Source organism: Sciurus carolinensis, chromosome 4 (assembly GCF_902686445.1).
Source record: "Sciurus carolinensis chromosome 4, mSciCar1.2, whole genome shotgun sequence".
Classification (NCBI taxonomy): Eukaryota; Metazoa; Chordata; class Mammalia; order Rodentia; family Sciuridae; genus Sciurus; species Sciurus carolinensis.
In genome coordinates this window covers 36,515,584-36,538,139 of record NC_062216.1, presented here as the reverse complement: position 1 = coordinate 36,538,139, position 22,556 = coordinate 36,515,584, and the positions used below count along the sequence as shown (strand labels likewise).

Here is a 22,556-nt window from a genome sequence, read left to right as displayed (position 1 = left end):
CTATAAGTATTTAAGAGCAAAGATTAGGACTTTAGTGAAGACCTACAAACATGAATAAATTACAAACAGCACATTCATATTTTAAAATCAGTTAGTTGGTCCATGAAATGTATTTTCTATAGAAACCATTTAAAATAATCTTTGTATGTCTACATGTATTAAAAAAACATTATCTAAGAGTAGGGAGCCATGAGGGTGCAAACAGAATAAAGATACTCAGTATTTCTTTCTCCCTTCCTGGGCAAGAGGCCAGCCCCATAGACATTTCTGTTAGGATGAAGCTACAGTGACATTGTCTCATTACCTTTCCACTGATGCTTGAGGGATACTTCATGTTATCCTACAGGTACCTGCATGTACCTCACCATCTGAACACATTCTCTCCTCAACGTGCTATGTGCTCCAGAATGATCTGGCTTCTCAGTCAGATGCTGCTTTCCTAGTGCAGCAGATCTTAGCTGAAAGTGAGAAGAAAAATGATCGGATTGACCTAAAAGGGGAGTGATAGTGTTCCTCCTTCCCTAGCTCCAAAAGTTGTTTTTAAGAGTCCCTGATAATATAAGTAAAATTCCAAGTTTAAAAAAAAAAAAGTAAAATTAAAATAATCCAATAATCCTGGGATGTGGGAAAATAATTTTTTATTGATGCATTATGATTATATATATATAATGGGATTCATTGCAATATATTTGTAAATGCACATAACCTAATGTGATCAGTTTCATTCCATAGTACCGCTTCCTGGGAAAAGATATTTTTGAGCCAGTTACCTATTAGACACAGTTTGTTCCCAGAATCTGCTATCCTTAGTGGTTTACAGGTGTAGTCTTTAGACCTGTGAGGTTCCTGAGGCCATAGCAGGTGTTATATACAGTCAAAGCTATTTGCATCACAACTCCAAGATGTTGTTTGGATTCATTTTCTCCTGAGTGTGCAGTAGCATTTGGAGCATCTGCACGAACTGTGATGATGCCTTTACTAATGCTCTATTGAAGCACTGACAGAATATGTGCTTTTTATATTCTTGTGTCTTCCAAAAATTTCTAGGGTAGTAGGTTTGGAATCTAACAGGATGCTCCTGGTATTTCTGTGTCTTGTTTTTCATACCTGTTTTACTGCAGAAGCAGCATTGTGAGACTCTCCAACTGTCTTCTATTGAGCTAGATAATAAAGAGATTTGTAAAAATGTAAAACCCAGCCCCATTCTTCAACATTAAGTTTGGCTTGTTTTAGAAACTAGTTATAGTTCCTTAAAAAATGTTACTGGGTTATCATATAGTGGGTTGATTTTTATTTTTACTTGAATGAAGCTTCACAGTTTTGATTTCAAATACAATAAGTAAAAACCCACATTTTTTAAAAAAGAAGAAAAGGATGTTTAGGGGCCTCAGTGATTATGTGAAGAGTTTCAAAGTGTTGAGGATCACTACTCTTAGAAGTTTCTCCTTTTCGCAGCTTCCCATCTTCTCAAGACTCATTGGGTGCTTTGCTGTTTTTCATTGACTGGATGGTTATTCTAATCAAAATTATCTTTATATTGATAGAGAATTTTCTGTGCCTCACCCCCAAATTTACCAACTCCTGCCAGAGATTAATAGGAAAGAATTATAATTTAAGATATTTTAATGATGTTTTTGAAATTATACTTTAAGAATTCTTTTTTAAAAATGTTAACTTTTATTAAGTGGTTTTGGAATTTTGTTTATCTATTTTAAGAATTTTCTGTCTGTTGGGCTGAGGTTGCAGCTCAGTGGTAGAGCATGGGTAAAGCCCCGTGTTCAGTCCTGAGCACTGCCCCCCACCCAAAAAAAGAAGAATTTATTGTCTGTATAGAAAACAAAAACAGAATGTCATTTGTTTTATAAATGACACCTTCCTATTTGTATAATCTTTGTTCTAATTTATTTCTTGGGAAGCTCCAAGGGATATTTTTTTCTACTTGTTCTGTTGAGGTTATATGCTTTTGTTAAGGATATTTTTTTAAAGTATTTTTAGTTGTAGATGGACATAATACCTTTGTTTTGTTTATTCAGTTTATTTTTTATTTTATATTTTTTTTAATGTGGTGCTGAGGATCAGACCCTGTGCGTCAGGCGTGCTAGGCAAGCGCTCTATGACCCTGAGCCACAACCCCTGCCTGAGGATATGTTTTTAACCTGTCTGAAGTAGCTAAGCCTATGATAAAAGCCATAAATATTTTAAAATTCAAGTTACTTGAACCTTGCTGCCTGTTTGTTGGAAATTGAGTGTAAATAATGACTGATACACTATGATTGCTTAAACTTGTTGCATATTTCTTTTTTTTATCTTTTTTTTTAATAGTTAAGCAAAACTGGCTCTAAAGATGATGAATAGCACTTGGAATTTGAGACAAGGAAAAAACATCCTTTAAAAAGTAAACTGAGTTCAACATCTTTCATTAACTATTTTCTGGTATTGAGGTGACTTTTTATAAGATACAGGGGTTTTGTATGTTTCTTACATTAAAAAATGTTGTCAGTGGGAAGTTCATGAAGAGATCTGGTTGTATTACATTATTTTCACAAACTTGCCTTAATAAAAGGTGAAAATGTTACTGTTTAGTATACTTTATGAAGCCTACTGAGCTTTATAAATGGACAAACTTGGGAAATAATAATCAGTGTTAATTTATATGATCTTATTGTAGTGGATATGAGCCCTTTTCAAACTGTCATCCCAATAGAGCAGAATTTTACTTGTACAGTTGTTCCATAGCATGATCCATATTAATTGGCTTCCCATCTTAAAGTCTTCATCTCTTCTTTTGCTTAATCACTGAAGCATAAATTGCTTCAGAGAAATTTAAATACCAGTATTTGAACTTTTTATGAAACTTTGTAGTCCTTTTTATTTTTCAATGATGAACTGTTTCCCTTTAATAAATTGATAATCTATTTATACTTTTCTCTTGATTTGGGTCAGGGGTTTGATCATGAGAACTTTCAATGATATATGTAATAGGAGAATATAAAAACAAACCTGCCAAATACATTAGAGAGCATTTGAATAAATGCTGACTCTTATTTAAAACATTTCTCTTTGCTGCATATACTAGGATGGGAATAAAAGATGCCTTAATATTTAATTTTTGTACTGTTGGAGACAATGATTTTAATAAATTTCTATTTATCTGCTATTGTGGTGTTTTAGTTGTTAGATAACTGAAGTCTTTAAGTGGGTTCAACATAAAACCACATTTCAGGTCTTCTTATTTTTATAGTGTCTTCAAATATCCAAACGTATTTCTCAACCTCTGCATCTTTTTAATAATATACGTAGAAGTCTTTCAAATGCCGAACTGTTAAACATGCTTGATTTTTTTTTTTTTTAAATCATTAGTAGAGGAAACTATTGGTATAGCTTTACTAGGAAAAGTTATTGGTGTTATGTGTGATTTACAGTGATTTCGTATATGCTCCCCAGCTTTAAGTACGCTTAAGACTACTGCCATTTATCTGAAAGGGTGGTTTGTTAGAATGTGAAGTTATTCTGTGGGTGTAAAGAATAATTAACTTCTAAAGAAATTACCTTAGCATAAGAGCAACTTGAGATGTTTCCATGGTTTTTACAAAGTTAACTTTGGCATCAGTTAAATCATTTGAAGTATGAAGTAAGTATAATTATAATGAGTTTAATGTCATTTCAAAAGTGGAATCATATTTGTTTCTTGAATTAACATCAAAATTGAGGACCACTAGAATTTGACAACGTTTGTTTTCAGGGTTGTGTATGTATAGTTTTTGTTGTTGAGTAGATTTGTTTGCTCATTTAAAAAAATTTGGTAGTGGAAAAAATATTTTGTTTTGCTTTGAAGATTCTGAAATTTTTCATGCTTATTGTGGTTCATAGATTACAAAGAATAATGCTAGTTAAATGCCAATGAACTCTTTTTACTCTTTTTATATGACATGTACAAATTTCTGGGGGTGATGGTGGCAGTGGTGCCTCTTATTACTTTATGTAAAACACTTGAACATTTTCATCAGTATTGCCATCATCTGTGTAACACTCCCAGTATATTTTCTCAAAGTCTGTTTACTTAAAAATGTGTGGAATGACATAACTAATAAGCAATAAAGTCTGAATTACAATGACTTTTCTACATGTTTTATTTCACATCACTTCAGAGAGAATTATTGATTTTATAAATCTGCATAACCTTATGGTTTGAGCTATACCCTCTATTGTAAATTATGCAAATTGTTGAATTAAAAAATGTTTTTCAGGGCTGGGGTTGCAGCTCACTGGTAGAGCACCTACCAAGTATGCACAGGCACTAGGTTTAATCCCATTACTACAAAATGGTTTTCAGATAAACTCAGAAGAAAGTCTTACCCATAGTCAAAACAAATTAAAGGGAGTTGCAAACTGGAGGTTAAGGACAGTTTTAGTTTTCACAGCATCAGGGTCCAAAAGACTGGAGATGAAGTCCAGGATCAGCCCAGGGTAAGGGGTCCCACATAGGCAGGGTGCATGCACACTCACAAACACTGATTGTACTTGTGACTGAGTCCCATCTCCCAGTGAAGGCCCAAGAAGGAATTCTTGTCTTGAACTCTGGTTCTACATGGAGAGGTAAAATATAAGTATACACATAAATATATACTCCTCTGAAAATTTGTACTCAGAGTTAATTCATACGTGAATTTCAGCCCAAATTCCTCCCCATATGGGTGCTCTAAATAAAACGAACAAATAACAACAACAACAAAAAACCCTCAAGCCAAGATTTTACTTTAAAATAATATCAACTGGCACAAAAGAACACATACCTGCTTTTGAAAAAGAACCTACTTTCAACCTAAAGAAGTCCCACATAGGCACTCACTCAGTCATATAATTCACAAGCAAGGCAGCATGAGATCCGACAAAGCAACATAAAAACGAACTCTAGATGAATCTGAGCCCCAAGGATATATTAATATTATCCAGACTCAAACATTTTAAGTAAGAAACAATAAACTATTAAAAATCATCAAGCATATTAGAACAAAAACCAAACAGGACTTATCAAAATGAAAAATAGGATAATTGAAATTTAAGTTACAGGTGAAGACAAATACTGTTTACATGGATTTTACTTACATGAAGAGCTGAAGGGACCAACTTAAGAGGCAATGCCAGAATAAATAAATAATAGCAATAATTTCTTGCTGATGAGAACCAAAAATAAGAAAATTGCTTTCATTTTCCCACCATTTCTAGAGGAATCATTTGCTTAAATCTATCTTCTAAAAGAAATTGTCTTAATAGACTGATGGTGGTGATAAAATAGGAAACGTTTCCACCCCTGCCCATTTTCCTTTTATTCCTGCTGGCATCTTTTTTTTTTTTTTTTTTTTTTTTTTTTGGCAGTGCTGGGGATCGAACCCAGGGCCTTGTGCTTGCAAGGCAAGCACTTTACTGACTGAGCTATCTCCCCAGCCCCCTGCTGGCATCTTGGAGGTTGGAAGTTATCTTCCATGTTTTTCTGCAGCCTTCTTGGGCTATATGTCCTTTTGGGGACCTTTCTCGAGACTTGGGCCCATTAGGAAACTTCTTGATATTTTAAGCAACAAACCATGGCTAAACTCCTTCTTTTATTACTACAAGGGATTGCAATTAGAAAAGGAGGACACTGTCCATGGGGCAAAGAAGATGCAGAACAATAACATTTTGCTTCATATTAGGTAATGAGAAATTTACCTTGGGGCTGAGGGTGTGGCTCAGTGAAGCCCCAGGTTCAATCCTTGCACCCAAAAACAAAAATTCAGATGGAAAAAATGAACCTTGAAAGTTGTAATATGAGTTGTAGGGTACAGGAGGCAAGGAGGAAGGAGGTGGATGTGGTGAGCCTTAACTCTGCCTAGACCAAAGTTTCCTTTGAAGTCCTCTAGCACTTCATTCTGCCACTGCTTGGTGACGCCGAATGGCATGTACTTGTTTTTACAGAGGACAGTAAGCATTCTGAGTCCTTTGTGATCAATCTCATTTGTGAAGGAACACAGTTAAACTTGGACCCCTGTAACCCGCAGAGATTTTCATCTGAGTCTTCTTCAGTGAAAGCACACACTTTCAAGGCTGCATTCTTTTCACTGTTTTGTATTCTTAAAAGTCACATTTTGTCAAATGTCTACCTAATAGTATGATTTTTTAAAAACATAAATGTAAAATTAAAAACTGTTGAACCCCCCCCCACACACCTTTTCTGTTTTTCAAAGATCACTCAATCTAAAGTTTTTCAGTTTGCCATTCACTTAAAAGCCAAATACTCCTTACCTTCCAGGGGCAGCTTAAAAGTTGAATTTTAAATTGATTGATGTTAGTTCTTTTGTTTAAAATGCCCATGATAACTGAGAAGCCATGGAGTTTTAGGGTTATAAGAATGTCCATCTGCTGAAAGAAATGCTTTATTCCCACAACATGCTGACAAGTGCCATCTGTTCAATTTGTCTGTGAGTTTCAATGTCTTTCTATCATAAGTTTTAAAAATGCTTTAAGTTTTTATTAAAGTCATTTGCAAGTTTTAGAAGTCAAGTAGTTCCACAAGTTTAGTGTAAAAATATTCCCTTCCCTGCCACACCCCTCTTACCCCAATTTGCACCCCAGGTAGGTAACTACTTTCAACCAGTTTTTGCTTAGACTCACCTATCAGACCCTGGAAGGTAGCCTACTGCTGGGTTTGGCCTCATCTGCCAGTGTTCCTTCCTCCTGATAGCCATTATTCTGGCTATTTTCTGTTCATGCAATACTGCCCCTCATAACCACATGGTTAACACCTCCAGATCTTGGTCTTTGTTTTTCACTATGAGGTGGAAAACCTTGCAGAAAGTTTTGAGCAGAGTGGTGAGACCATCTGACTTTTGAATGGTTTATTCTGCGATCACGTTGAGAACAGGCTGAAGCAAGAGGAAAGGCAGAGGCCAGTTAGGGAGGAAGTGGGTGAAAAATGATGGCAGCTTGATTAGAGTGGGAGGTGGAGTGGGAGATAAGTGGTCATATTCTGGAAATATACTGAAGGAACTGCTGGCAGGATTTGCTAATGGATCAGACGGAAGGTCTCAAAGGTGACTCCAGTGTTTTGGGCCAGAGCAACTGAAAAAGACACCTGATAAAGACTAATTCTCCTTAAATTGTCCCATAAGTTTAAGATAATCTCAGTAAAATTGCAACTGGATTTTGAAGAGAAGGAAGAACTGATTCCAGAGTTCTTAAGCAAAAGGAAGTATACTGTAATAGCCAAGAAATGTACTGCAAAAGAAGGGTTATGAGGTGAATATTTCTGCCTGTTAATAAAGCATATTTCTAGCAACAAGAACTGAAGTGATATGGTACTGACACCTGCTCAGATTAATGAAATAGAATAGAACCCAGAAATAGACCCAAATATGTGTGGGAATTTAATAGATATCTCTGTAGACAATACTTCTTAAAGAAGTGCTATAGGCTAACTGGATAGCCATCAGAAAAAAGGAGATTTACTCCTATCTCAAACTTGATGTCATAGTAATTTCCAGACAGATGAAAACAACTGAATAGCAAATGTTGGAAATTTCTTAAATGTAGGTTTCAGAACTACACAAAACTGGGAAGCCTTATAGAAAATGCCAACTACGTCTGATGACATTTAAAACATAAAAAATAAAAAAATTGTGCATGGGAAAATTTGCATGAATGGCAAACTAAGAAAAAGTACTTTTAGTGTACACACATATGCAAAGCTCATAGACATTAAGAAAACTAAGCAAAGTGTCAATTGCATAAGAAGAAATACAAATGACTTAAATGAAAAGATATGCAACTCATATGATAAATTAAAATTGCATCAAAATTCCACTTCGCTTCCCTGAGAATGGCAAAGACTCAATAGTTCGGTGGTGTCATTTTTGGAGACATTAGCAAACAGGTGCTCCCTTACAAAGCTGTTCAGAGTGTAAATTGATACAACTTTTATGAAGGGCAATTTAGTCATATTTGTGAAAATCACAAAGACTTTTGGTTTAGAAATCCCACCTCTGAATTGTTCCCACTTCTATGGTTGTCTGTGTGTAAAATGATCCATGCACCAAGTTAGTGTTTTGTCTCACAACTTGCCCATAATTATCAGAAGTTTTAGGTATATTCCAGGTGAAAGGGCCCAGATTAGCTATGGAATTAAAGTAAGGCTGTGTGGTCGAGTGAAAAGAGCATTTGCATCAGAGTAAACCAGAACATATTATCATGTATGCATTGCCACATTACTTATACGAATTTAAGAAAATAATATCACTCAGCCTCTGCTCACCCATAGGGAGAGGAACTGTCCTGTTACTGCTTGCTATAAACCTCACCAGGCATGCTGACACAGGCCTGTAATCCCAGCAATGTAGTAGGCTGAGGCAGGAGGATCAGAAATTCAAGGCCTGCCTGGGCAACTTAGCAAGAGTTTGTCACAAAATAAAAAATAGAAAGGGCTGGGGAGGTAGCTCAGTGGTGGAGTTTCTCTGGGTTCAATCCCCAGTGTTGGGGGCGGGGTGGGCAAAACTGTCATCTGCACCATCCCATAGGGCTTGGGACTCAGGGGACTGGCTCTATCGTACTAAACTGCTATGGTTTGCTGTCCCCAGAGTAATAAACTGCTTCACTCTATCCACTTAGTCTCAACCCTTGAGCAGCTATGACAATGTGGCAGGTCAGTCTGTGTGACCTGCCATCTCCATTGGAGTCTTGTTAATTCTTGCTATCCTCTGTTAACCTGGATTCTTCCCGTGACAGGAATAATAGTACCCTAAATTACAGGTCATTATGAAGATTAGAGAAAATGTTTGTAAAGAACCTAACACTGTAATGATTTCAGAGTAGACACCAGTCTACTATTTTTAAAATATTTGCCTTTGTCACCTTTATTCTTTAACTCAGATGTTATTGAATATCAGTATCAGTTGTTTCCCAGCTTATAGATTCTATTTTTAAAATAAATGCCTTTGTCACCTTTATTCTTTAACTCAGATGTTATTGAATATCAGTACCAGTTGTTTCCCAGCTTATAGATTCTTGGCTATCATTTCACATAGACATCTAAAATAGAAAAAAATACACTTTCTAAATCTGTGGGGTTTTTTAAAAAAAACTGGTTCACAACCATTAGTGGAAATAAATTCAATTTTGTAGGTTTACAGCAGCATCTTTTTATATGAACAGAACAGAATACAACAAATCAGATTGCAATACACATTCTAAGAGTAGCTACTGTTAGTGAAACGTTTTCAACTTGTTTTTGAGTGTGTGATTGTTTGAAGTACTGGGTTGTGATATAAAATCTACTGTGAGTTCTATTAAAAGCAAAACTTTTCTACATCCTAAGTTGCTGCTTGACTTGAATATGTGTGTGCATTTCAGTAGAATCAGATCAGATGATCTTGCATGTAACCAGAACACTACTTAGATTGAACCAAAGGAGCCAGAAAGTCAGTGGGAGTGACTCTCACAAATCAGCCAGCCAGAGTGTCTCCAGAGAGTTTTATCCCTGCACCAATCCATCTATCAGTGTTGGAGTCCTGTAGAGTTTAATCTGAGATTCAAACAAACAAAATACCTACAAATGGATTCTTCCAAATTTTATTTTTTAATATGAAGCAAAGTCATGCATTTTGTTGAGGACTTCCATTTCTTTCCAAAGCTGCAGAACTTATTGTACCCTGTTTCCCACTTGAGTTGTACCTCTGTCATTCTAGCCGCATCATGCTTTAGGCAGGAAACCTCCTTTACTACTGTGTTGAGTCACTGATTAAAAACAAAAATATACTCAATTTCTGCATCCACATTGAGATTCTTTAATTTAAGCAAAAGGAGAAACATCATTCAGAAACAATTGATAATCAGTTAAAATTTTTCTCATCTTTCTAAATTGCACCAACTCATTTCCTTTTTTGTATTCAGTGGATTTTCTTTTTATTAAAAAAAAATGCTGAGTGACACTCAGTAGGAAAGACCTGTCAGGTGTCTCCACTTAGCAGGCCAGATCTGACTATGAAATAAATACTTGAACTTGTACCCAAGTCTGACTCCACAAACTCCTGTTCCTCTTTCTCAGGCCATTGGGCCAAGGCAATTTCCCTAGCAATTTTCTTAGCTCCTCTCCCTGCTGGGAACTATAATGTTCTGATCTTCATTGATTGACTGAACAGAGTTTGGTTTCTTCCAGAATTTACTGTTTAGATCAGGAATAGAAAATCTGTGAGAACTTATGTCAATATTCTGGTGAGCAGTCATTAGCTGGAAATGTGGAGCGCTATCATAGACTTCCCAGGTAAAACCACCAAGGGTAAAAGTGAGTTTCCCAGTCCAGCTTTGCATCAGGAATCAGAATAGTTGGCCTTTATTTCAGCAAAGGTTTCTGGCTGACAGTTTATAGGAGGTGAGCCTCACAGACAGTCTCAGACTACATAGAAATGGGGAGAAAGACAGTCAGAAAAGTCTTAAGGAGTATCAGAGCAGATTATTCTCCTTCCTGATCCTGGGCACAGTTTGTCCTTTGTCCCACCCTCAACTAGACATATTTATCCAGTTCCTGTGTTCCTCATCTTCCTCAAAATAGGGCTCAAGGACTGGGGTGTGGCTCAGTAGTAGAGTACTTCCCTAGCTGGCCAGAGGCCCTGGGTTCAATCCCTAGCACCTGCTCCCAGCCCAAAATGGCTCAAGAGCAATAATACCATCCTATAAACCTCATTCCCCCCGAATCTAAACAAAAACATGATAAATGCATTATCCTATTCCTCCAAGCCACTATAACTCAAAAGACATAAAAAGGTGAGCTTGCAAATAAATGGAAATGTAGTAGTGCAACATTCATACGCAGTTGTAAGGTTTGGTCTGGCTCTCCTTAGAACCAATGGTATGGAAGGCAATTTGACAAGACTCTGAAACAGATGCTCTGACTTTTTAACTCAGAGCTTAGCGGCTGTAAAATTTGAATTTGTAACTGTCACCTTGTGTTAGAGAATCAGATTGTAGCAGGGGCAGAATGGCTAAAAGCCTACAGGGGCCAAGGCAGTCACAAAAGTGAATAAAATAGGTCGGAACTAGCAAAAACACCACCACAAAACACTGAGCAATGACAACCTCCTACTCAGCCTCTGAGTCAGAGATGATGGGGAATGATGGGAAACACGCGAACTGCACGGTTCAAAGTCAGCAGCTGTTATTTGACTCTACTCTGTTGTTGCTATGGAAGAAGTAAGGAGCAGGATTACTGGATCTTCTGAAGAGAAGTCAAAAGTTTATGTTTTTATGTAGACTGACCTAAATTTTACACATTGATACTCATTTTTTTAAATGGATCAAACAAAATATGGTCATGGGCTAGATTTGTGAGTGTGTGGCACACCATGACCCAGCAAAGCAAGGCCACAATGTGTGCTTGCATCTTGTACAGAGGCCTCAGGTGAGGGCTAAAATCCATGGCACAATGCATATCCAAGCTGTGTGCCCAGGCCTGAAACTGGAAGAAGGAAACTTTTTCCAAGTTAGTTCATCAAAAGGAGGGTTCCCTTTTCCTGATTGACCCAAAAGTGCCCATGTGTTCCAGCAACTGTCCTGCAGAAAAGACAAAGTCCATGATAAATAAAATTCACCCTAAATGTCAACATATTAATTTCTTTGATTCTGAGCATAACTTTGTATCTATGCAAGCTTTTATGGTGAAAACCAAGTAAAAGTACATTTGCTTATAATTACAACTTACAGTAACATTTATGAAGGAATAAACAGGGTTCAATGAGATAGATTGACAGGAAGAAACCACTCTTGTTGGGCAGTAGTCAATGAAGGGTAAAGTACATTCCAAGAAGAGGGAAACTTGTGCCTTTAGCCACACTCTGGATCACCCATCCCCGCTTTAGGAAGTCCCCTTTTTAGGTCCCTGGGCTACAAAGGGGTAAGAGGGGAGTCACCCAGAGCTAGTAAATACACCTGTTGTTTTGATTGTCATTAGTAGGTACTAGTGATTTGCCCAAGACCTCTTACCTACTTGAGTTTCTTGTCTTACAGTTTTGAATTTGCCCTGCGTGTGTGTGTTTGTGTGTGTGTGTGTGTGTGTGTGTGTGTGTGTGCACGCGTGGGTGTTGTGTGTATTTGATCTAAAAAAAATCATAAAGAGAGTCTTCAAAAAATAATAGTATTTATTTTAGAGTAGCAGTGCATTGCAATAGAAATACATTCTAAACTATGAGCATATTCAAAGAAGTTAAGGCAAGGGACATTTTTAAACACAAAAATGGAAAAGATTATATCACATATTGTGAAACAATAATCATTGGCCACAATAATTACTAGCCAGATTGGTACCAGACAGCTTGCTGGACAGACGTCCACAGATAAGTATTGTGGTGGCCTCCATGCAGGCTTGTATCACATATATCTTTTATTGTAGTTACTACTAGGCATGCATAACATGCATAAGAACTCTTCCTTCATAACTTCCATCCTTATTCACTTCCTTTGGTTAGGTTTGACACAAACAACTCCATTTTTAACAACTTTCAGAATTTTGTACAGTAGATACACACATATATTGATATATATATATATATACATATTATATATGTATATCTAGATAGATAGATGATTATTTTTTTCTCTAAGCAACAATAAGGTTGTGGGGGAAGTTAATCAATTGTCCTACTACTTTAATATTTGTTGAAGTGACTTCCTAATAATTTTTTTTCCCTAAACTAGAAACCTCTTCCCTTACCTGATCTGGTTCTTTTCTGATATCATACATGATAAAAATGTAATGAGTTCAAAAATATTAATTTCAAGAAAAACACTCTTTGCTAAAATCTTCCTTTTTAATTATCTATTTCCACAAGCCAATTCGGGATGATAGCAATATAACATGGACTTGTATTTCTTTTCAAGACTATTTAACTTTCACCTTGAGAGTTGTTAGCTCTTTACTGAGGAGATCTCTGTGCAGAACTGAAATGAGCTCCTGCCCTCTCTGATTTTCCCCTTCCCAGGGGCTACTGTTGACACTCTGGCTGTGGAGACACTGCCTAGGTTCCACTCTCCACTCTGCCTCTTTGCAAACTGGCAGACATAAGTGCCCTGAGCACATCTGTGCTCCAGTTTCCCCAACTGCAAAATGGGAGTAGTAGCCTGGCTATCCCCCTGGTAGGGTTTTCCACCAAACAAGTTAGAAGGTGAAAGATACAGAGAACAGGGCCTGGACTAGAGAGGTGCTGAATATAGAGATGCTGCTGCATATGCCCATGGAAGATTTGTAGCAGACGAAGATAAACAACAGAAGTACCTATACTAGGGAAATACAGGACTCATAGAACCAATGGGCACATAGAAAACAGAATTTTCTATAGAGCTCTATCTAGTTATAATAGCTGAAAAGTTAGCTCTGAGCTTCCTGGAGATCACATTGAAAAAGGAAACAGTTATATACCTTTAACAGACCAAAAGAGAAACTGCACGGTCTATGGGTGGGGGGTGTGGTGGTCGGGGAATCAAAGTTTTTATAGCTTTTAACTCTGTGAGAATTTGCGCATGTTAAATTTCATAATGCAGATACAAGAAGTTTAAACCTCTCACAACAGTAATGAGTTTCATGAGGTTACTTCTGTTATGAACTTTTACTTGAAAATAATTTCAGACCTATAGAAAAATTGCAAAGAATGGAACAAGGAAGTCCCCCAGGTTCTTCACTTAGATTCCCCAAATGTAATGTCTGTTCTGTTGTTACCATATATTTACTTTTTCATCCTCCTCTGTCTCTGTCCCTGGCCCCTCTCTCCCAATCTCTATTCTCTCTACATGCATGTATACATATTTCTGAACCATAATTGGGGACATCAATGTTCCTTTATTCCTAAATATTTCAGTGTGTATTTCCTAAAAGCAAGGGTATTCTCTTGCATAACCACAGTATAATAATCAAAATCAGGAACTTAGCATTGATAAAGTACCATTTCCTAATAAATCAACCTTTCAGATTCTACCATTTTTCTCAAATGCCTTTTATGACAGATGGAAAAACTTCTGCTCTAGTATCTTATCCTAGCATCAGACTTGCACTTTATTATCGCATCTCTTTGATCTTTTAATCTGGAACACTGCTTCAGTGTTTCTTTGTCTGGTAAGACCTTGACATTTTGGAACAGAACAAGCCAGATATTTTGTAGGAGGCCCCTTGATTTTGTCTTGTTCAAATGTTTCCTCATGATTTGATGAGCCCCTACTATTTTGGTAGGAATCTTAGAAGTGATACTCTGTCTTCAGTGTATCCCATCAGGAGGCACCTGATCTTGTCTCTTCCCTTTACTGGTACTGTTAACCTAACCCTTGGTTAAGATAGCATCTTCCAAGCTTCTCCACTTTGAAGTTACTATTTATCTACCTTTATCACTGAAAATATTCTATAAGGAAATACTTTGATATCATGTAATATCTTATTTTTATCCAATTTTCATTCCCCAGTCTCTATTGCTAATTCTTGCTTGAAACATTTATGATAATGGTGGTAGCCAAATGGAGATATTCTATCAACCTTCTGCATTCATTTGTTGGCATTTGAGGGTTAGGAAGAACTTTCCATTCTCGTTCTATACATTTATTAGTATTAATATGGACTCAGGTCCATCCTGGATTAATCCAGTCAGCTCCCTTATCATTATTTTTTTTCTTGCCCAATTTCTCCCAGAAGTGACCATGAATGCCCAATCACAATGGCAGGTCCCCATTAGAGCTGAGTAATTCTTTACTTGCAGGCACAGCAATATTCATGAGGTTATTTCTTAGTGTGTTCTTAGACAAAATCCTAAAATATGACTCAATGAAAGTAGTTCTAAAGCCAAGACTGCATTCTAGAAATGCTGATGATGAGGAATCTTGCTTGACTCAGGTTGAATCTCAAAGAAATCATAGGAATGGGCACTTTCCACCAAACTTCTATAAATATTACTTCTCTTAAACAGGTTTCTGATGAGACTTGAACATCAGACCAGCCAAGATTTTATTTCCTGCCAAAGCACTATCCAATATAGCTTTTTGCCATGATGGAAATATTCTATAACTGTGTTGTCCAATAAGGTTGCCACTAGCCACATGTGGCTCCTGAATGCTTAAAATGTGGCTAGTGTGACTGAGAAAACTAATAGTTAATTTAAGCTAGTTAATTTTAATGAATATAATCACATGTGGCTAGTGCTACCTTATTGAACAAATGGGTCTACGAGGAAGGTTTCTATGGAATTGACAGAGGGTGCATTAAAACATACTAGAGATGAAATAATACAATTTAGCCCTCAGTGCTTAAACAATTGAAGTTGTTAAACCCATATATATATTTTTTATTTATTGTCTTATTTAAACAGTAGATTATAAAATCACCATGCTCCACTGAGGTTACTTTTAATCTGTAGCAATACCATCCCAATATCAGTTTATATGATAGCTCTCTTTATGTTGTTTCTTGCAGGGATTGTGCATGCAGATTATCTCAACGTTGTTTCAAATTGGTAGCAGCTATAGGCAATAATGTGAAAGAGGGAGGCTAAAGAAAAGAAAAACATTGTTCCCTCAACAACCCAAATTTTACTTAAAATTTGTTTCATTTACAAATTCTCTATATACTTTGTGGAAAGATAAACGGGACTGTCTGACCCTGAAAACTTAGGTCGCTTGGCACAAATCTCCACAAGGCCAGCGCCTCCTCCTTGTTCTCAGCAGGAGGGACTGTGCCCAAGTGTGATCTGCTGAAGGTCAACAGGTGCTGGCAGCAGGCACTCCAGACAGCTCGCGCTCTCAGCAGCTGTCGCCTCTCCTCAGCCTGCCGGATGCCCAAACAGACACTTTGTCCCAGCTGGCAAGATATTCTCATGCTTGCTCTATAAAAAGGGAAAGCCACTGAGTGGGGGTGGGGGACTTGAGCCCTTCCCTTGGAGGCCTGACCCACATTAGTCCAACTTGCTGGACCCAGGTCCCGCCAGAGAGTGCTGAGATAGACCCTGCATCTGTCACACCCCTGCTCATGTGGTCCAGTCCACATCACAAGACTCACTCTTGTTTGCCCAAACCAATGACACATGTTCAGTAAAAATAATCTATTATTTTCCCCAAATATAGTTGACATCAAGGAAAATCTCCAGTGAAAATTCAATATATGATCACAGAGAAAAGAATGCAAAAATTAAAATTGATCCCAAATAACACAGTAAATGTTTTCTAACACACGCAAGTCAATTTTCTCATAAGATTTGTATGCAAGTTTTTCAAAATCAGCTAGCAGTTAATTAGTTGCTATTTAACCCTAAATAATTAGTGCTAAAAAAAAAAAAGTGAAGTCAAATTTTTGGAATTGACTACCAAAGAAAATCAATATTCCTTTAAAAGCAGATAATTATTAGGATGGTTCGTTTTATGTGTCAACTCAGCTAAGTGATCATGCTGTTATTCTTTTCAAATTTGAACCTGGATGTTGCTGTGAAGGTCTTCAGTAGATGTGGTTAACCTTTACAATCGATTGACTTTACATAAAGTGAATTTACCCTCCATAATGTGGGTGCATGTCCTCTAGTCAATGGAGGGCTGAAGAGCAGAGTCTCAGGTCTCCTGAAGAAGGAGGGATTCAACCCTAACACTAAAACCTAGAAACCAACCCGAGTGTCTAGTCTGGCTGAACGGCCCTGCAAATTTAAGACTCAAGACTGCAACATCAACTCTTCCCTGAATTTCTAGGCTTTGGGTCCACAGACTTCAGACTTGCCAAGCTCAGTAATCACATGATTAATTGTAAAAAAAAACACTCTCTCTCTCTCTGTACACACACACACACACCACATATATACACACACACATGAATATATATGAATCCATATCTCCTATTGCTTCTGTTTTTTTGTAGAACTCTAACACAGCTGTATTATGAAGTTAAGGATCTTGCAGAAAATGATTTGAGTAAGGAATGTTTAACAGTTCAGCTTTGCTTTATTTAATCTTTTTAAGTCTTGAGTCAAGGAACTTTCTTTACTGTATGTGGTTACTCATTTCAATGTCAAAATATATTGACTGTAATATTGTCTGGAAGTCCGATCGGCCTTCTTTTGTTGTCCTCTAAACACATTCTCTTGTCTATTCAATGTGAAGATTAAAGTCTCAGTCTCTGTGGACTCTAAAATAAAAGAATTAAGTCATACTTAATCATTTCTTTTCTTTTCAACAGTAACTATCTTAATCTAATTTGGAATGATGGAAAATTTGAATGGTTTTTTTTACTTAGTTCTAAATAAGTAGTATTATTTAAGAAAAACAGAACTTGGTAGCAGTCACTATGTTTTTTTTTTTTTTTTTTTTTTCAAATATAAAAGTAACTGATGTTCCTCGTTTAAAAAAAAAAAAAATCAAAAAACAAACCTAGGGACTGGGGATGTAGCTCAGTGGTAGAACTCTTGCCTAGCATGTGTGAGTACCTGGATTCCCTCCCCAACATGGCAAAAAAATTAAGCTAATTTAATTAATTAATTTAAAACCTAAACAGTAAAGCCTTCCTTCATGTCTTCTCTCCCTCCTTCTTCCCTTCCTCCATTCTTCCCTTCCTTCATTCTTCCCTTTATAAATTCAAAAGTGATTAGAAGAGGCTGTGTAAGTTAGACATTGGAATGGGGTTAGGCTATTGCTGTGTGGGTAAATGTTTAAAAGCCAGCTGGGGCTGGGGAGGGCCTGATTGGTAATGTTTGTCAATTGCTGTGGTATAAATACTCCCATGGTGGCCAATTTCCAGCTACCAATGTGACCTGAATACAGAGTTGGGAAGGTAATGAGCCATTATGGGCCAGTTCCAGCATACCCCTCCCTGGGTAGCTGTGCCATGTCGGGTGTTGAGGGCCAAGCAAGGGAAGGAAGGGGACTTTGTGGGGACAGCAACAGCAGTGACCCAGCTCCTCGATTCAGAGACAAGCAGGCCAAGGAGGGTATCCAAGCATTTGTGGAAGTAGTTGAGGCCCAACATGGGTTACTGGAGCCCAATGGACTGAGTAGGAAGATTGGGGAGAGGAGGGAGAAGCAGTGGCAGCCACCCCCACAGGACATCAGCCCCTAGCAGCGGAGGAGGACATCCACAGGACACAGCTTGGACTGTTAGAACCTGACAGAGCAAAAGGGCATCCATGTGGAGGGATGGCAGGGAGACCTGGAGCAAGGCCACAGAGGCCACCCAGAGTGAGGAAGGTGTCCATGCAGCCTGTCATGGGCCACTGGAGGCCAACTGGGCTGAGGGCGGAGTCTGCGTGAAGATCTATGGCAAGGATGGAAGAGGAATATAATACAAGAGGAACTGACTGGTGCAACAGTTCAATACCTTGAGAATGGTGAGGGTCAGATTTGCCTATTTTGGAAAAGAGCTACAACTGTGAAAGATTAAAAAAAAAAAAAACAAAAAAACAAAAAAACTAACTGGTTAGATGAGAATTAAAAATACCGGAACTGGGGTTGTGGCTCAAAGTACAGCGCTTGCCTAGCACACGTCGGGCCCTGAGCTTGATCCTCAGCACCACATACAAATAAAAAGTAAAGGTATTGTGTCCACCTACAACCAAAAAAAAAAAAAAATATTGGGGTGAAATCATGGCTTTAAATAGATAGATATGGATTAATTATATCTATATGATATATGTAACATTATATATAATACATTATGTGTAATACATATTACATGTATGTGTTTGAGTGTGTATATGTATGTAGGTATGTACACATGTATGTGTATGAATATATACATATATGTGTATTCATTGTCTATTACCTGAGAGGTTCTTGGAGCAGCAACACCCTAATAACAATGAACACAGCAGGTGCCCATTTGTGATTTGTAAACATCATTCTCCAGTAAAAGAAATCAAAATTTCTTTTAAAAATGACTGATTCGAAGGCTGGGGCAGGGAAAGTATGGGACGAGTTCGAATGTCTTGTGGCAGAAAATAAGGAAGCCCTCAAAGAACAACGGAAATATGATAAAAGGACACAATCAGCCTAAAGAGGCTTTTAATGAACCAGTAACAGGTCATAGTCCATTGAATCAAATGGGAATCTATGAGAGAGAGAGAGAGAGAGAGAGAGAGAGAGAGAGAGAGAGAGAGAGAGAGAGAGAGAGAGAGAGAGCTGGTCATGCTATACATGGTGGCACACATTTATCGTTCCAGTGACTTGGGAGATTGCAGTAGAAGGCTTGCAAGTTCTAGACCAGCCCCTGCAATTTATCAAGACCTTATCTCAAAGAATAAAAGGGAGTGGTGGGCTAGGAATGTAGCTCAGTGGTACAGTGCCTTTGGGTTTCAATCCTTAGAAGGAGGGGGAGGAGGAGAAGGAGTCCATGTCCTAATCCTCAGAACCAGTAAATATGTTATCTTTCCATGTAAAAAGTATTTCGCATGCATGATTAACTTAGGAGGTTGAGATAAAAAAAAATTATACTAGATTATCCACATGGACAGAATGTAGTCACAGGGTTCTGAGAAGAAGGAAGGCACTGTCGCCACCTGCGGCAACAGTTCCGCGGATATTTGCTACCGCCTGCAGCAACAATTGCGGGGGTATTTATCAGAGGTGGACTGGAAACTGAGCCACTTCTATTATCTTTCTCTTTAGTGTGCTGCTTTCTTGCTTGTTTACTCCCTAGTTTATAGAGGAAGAGAGGCTTACTTGCTTTTAGAGGAAGAGAGGCTTTGCTTACTTTTAGTTTTAGAGGAAGAGCTTTGAGAGGAAGAGAGACTTTGCTTATCAGGAAAAGTGACTTGCTACACTTTTAGAGAGGCTACTATTATCAGAGGAACTATTTCTTAAAGGTCTGCTGCTTCTTCCTAGAGGTGCGTCCTGCATCCTGCGATCTTCATTCTGTGAGCTGCAACCTGCATTCTGCAATTTGCCATCATCCAGAGGTGCTGCTTATCTGTCTTTGCTTCCTATAGGTGTGTGTCTTATATACCTAAGGCAGCCAATCAGCCTAGGACTAAGTAGCACAGTTGGAGCATGCGCCTATAGTACCAATTAAGAATGAGAAACATCTGTTGACCACTAGCGCAGAGGAGACATTAACTAATTAGGCAAAAGTAGATCACGCCGTGTTAACACTAATTATGCACCACACCTCTTGGCTCAATGTCAGCCGCCATCCTATGGCTACTGCAAGGCACAAGGATCAGAGTCAGAGAGAACATGGAAAGATAGAAGTAGAAGTCAGAAAGCAAAGATGATGCTGTGCTGCTGATTGAAGATGGAGGAAGGGGCCGTAAGCCAAGGAATGCAGGAGGCCTCCAGAAGCTAGAGGAGGTCTAAGACAGCTTCTCTGGTCTTCAGAAGGAACACAGGCCTGTGACACCTTGCTTTTAACTTCATGGAACTAATTTCATCTGCCCTCCAGAATGATAAAATAATAAGCATGTTGTTATAGACACCAAGTTTGTGGTAGCTTATTATACTTAATATACTATGATGCACAATAGAAACTAATGCAAATGCCAATAAGTAAATATAGAAAAAAAATGACACAATCGGAAAATCACTTTTAGTAATTAATATAGTAACAATTTACTCAAGAAGTATCAATGGATGCTAAAAGATCAGTGGATCATTGTTCAAAAAGAAATGGGATATTTAAATAGCCTTACTTTTCCTTTCTGATTGAAAAAGGTTGGTGTTCCACAGTGAAGAAATCTGATAGCTATCCCCTTGAGTAATCATAATTAATCTCTGCAGTGATAGACAAATCAAAGCATGTACTTGAAAGTATGCATTAATACAACATGTACATTGTGGGAGAAACTATACTGGACATTTTGCATTGTATAAAGGACATTATTGGGGTCACTGGAGAAACTTGAATGAGATCTTTGGATTAGGTGGTAGGAAGACTTCATTGTTGATTTCCTAATTTGATATCCTATATGATTTCTTTTGCTGTTATTGCTTTTAAAATAATTTTGGACATACTGACCATTTTCAAGAATAGTATAAGTTATTCTTTTCTGAGCCATTTGAGAGTAAATTGATGATACAATACCCTATCACCCCTGAATTGTTTGGTTTGTAATTCCTACCAGTAAGCACATTGTTTTACATTAGCAAAATTACATCAAATCAGGAAATAAACAATGAAGTCTTCCTACCACCTACATGACCAATGTGATTCTATATCAGGTACAACCAGAAAAATGAGAAGTTATACTCCATTTATGTATAATATGTCAAAGTACATTCTACTGTCATGTATAACTAATTAGAACAAATAAAAGAAGAAAACCCTCAGCAAATGTTAGCATGGTTTACCATATACACAGTTAATATGAAAATAAAACCATTGGACACACACACACACACACACACACACACACACACACACAGAAAAAGTACCAGCTCCAGGTAAGACTGTTTGCCTTTTCCAGACTGCATTTCTTTGCTGGTAGGGGTGGCCCTCCCCCTCAGTCTTCAAAACAGCAGCCCAGCATCTGCTGACTTCTCTGAGCTCTGCTCCTGTCCTTCTCTCTCATCCTTAAATCATTTCTCTCTGATCATAACTTTACTGTCTCCCTAAGGACACTTATGATTGCGTTGAGTTCATTCAGACAATGCAGGGAGCACATGGCTTTTCAAAATTTTTTATTTATTTTAGCTCAGTATTATTATTTAATTTTTTTTGTGTGTGTGGCATTGAGAATCAAACCCAGGGTCTTTGCATTCTAGCCAAGTTCTCTACCCAGCCCTGCTGTTTATTTTAAGAGTAGATCTTGAGAATCGTTCTGTGTTGGTCATTTTAAATCTTGTATCCAATAATATTCTATAGTATGAACAAAACATCTTTTACTTACCCATTTCCTTATAGTTTCTAATTTTTTTATTCATTGCAAACAATGATGCACATTATATCCTTATATTTCTATCCAATTAAATTCCTAGAATTGCAGAATGAAAATCTATATGCATGTGAAATTTTGTTAGATGCTGATAAATTGCTATCCTGGAAGACTGGACCTTTAAACTCCTACCACAGAGTCTGAGATTGTTCACTCATATGCTTAAACAGAATACTATCAGCTTTTAAATGAATAAAATATGGTGTGTTGTCATTCTTTTGCTTTTACCTACTAGAGAATTTGAGCATATTTTCAAGCATTTAAAAGTCATTTATATTTCTTTTTGACTATTAGTATACTTAATACACATTTCCACTTTGTTGTTTTCCAACAGGAAATAGATAAGCAGGTTTTTATACCCAACATGACTGGGAAGCATGACAAGCTGCAATCTTTCTATCCTGCAAGTAGGTTTTGAACTAATATTCATGTTTGTTACTATTATCCCAAACTTGGAGGGTCTTTGGGGCCCCATTTAGGGAAAATGACTTTGCTCTGTTACTGGTCTCTAGCTGGCATAACTCTCTCTGCCTTGGTTTCCAAATCAATCTGATGCCATTTGTTTTTTTTTTTTAATCAGTTCTTTTTAATTGTATATGACAGCAGAATCCATTTTGATATAATTGTACCAGCATGGAATCTATCTTACTCTAGTTAGAGTCCCAT

General features: G+C 37.4%; 1 protein-coding gene across 6 annotated transcripts in view; it reads left to right on the top strand.

The window, feature by feature from the left end:
- The window catches only part of Rwdd4 (RWD domain containing 4), a 40,393-nt gene that overhangs the window by 13,397 nt on the left and 4,440 nt on the right, over positions 1 to 22,556 (top strand). For 5 of the 6 annotated variants that reach the window (XM_047551387.1, XM_047551389.1, XM_047551386.1 and 2 more), the window contains exon 8: positions 22,225 to 22,297. In XM_047551387.1, the coding sequence (XP_047407343.1) occupies positions 22,225 to 22,297 (73 nt within the window). Of the gene's footprint in view, positions 1 to 2,322; positions 4,110 to 22,224; positions 22,298 to 22,556 lie in introns of those variants that run through there. The other variant, XM_047551388.1, reaches the window with a different exon arrangement.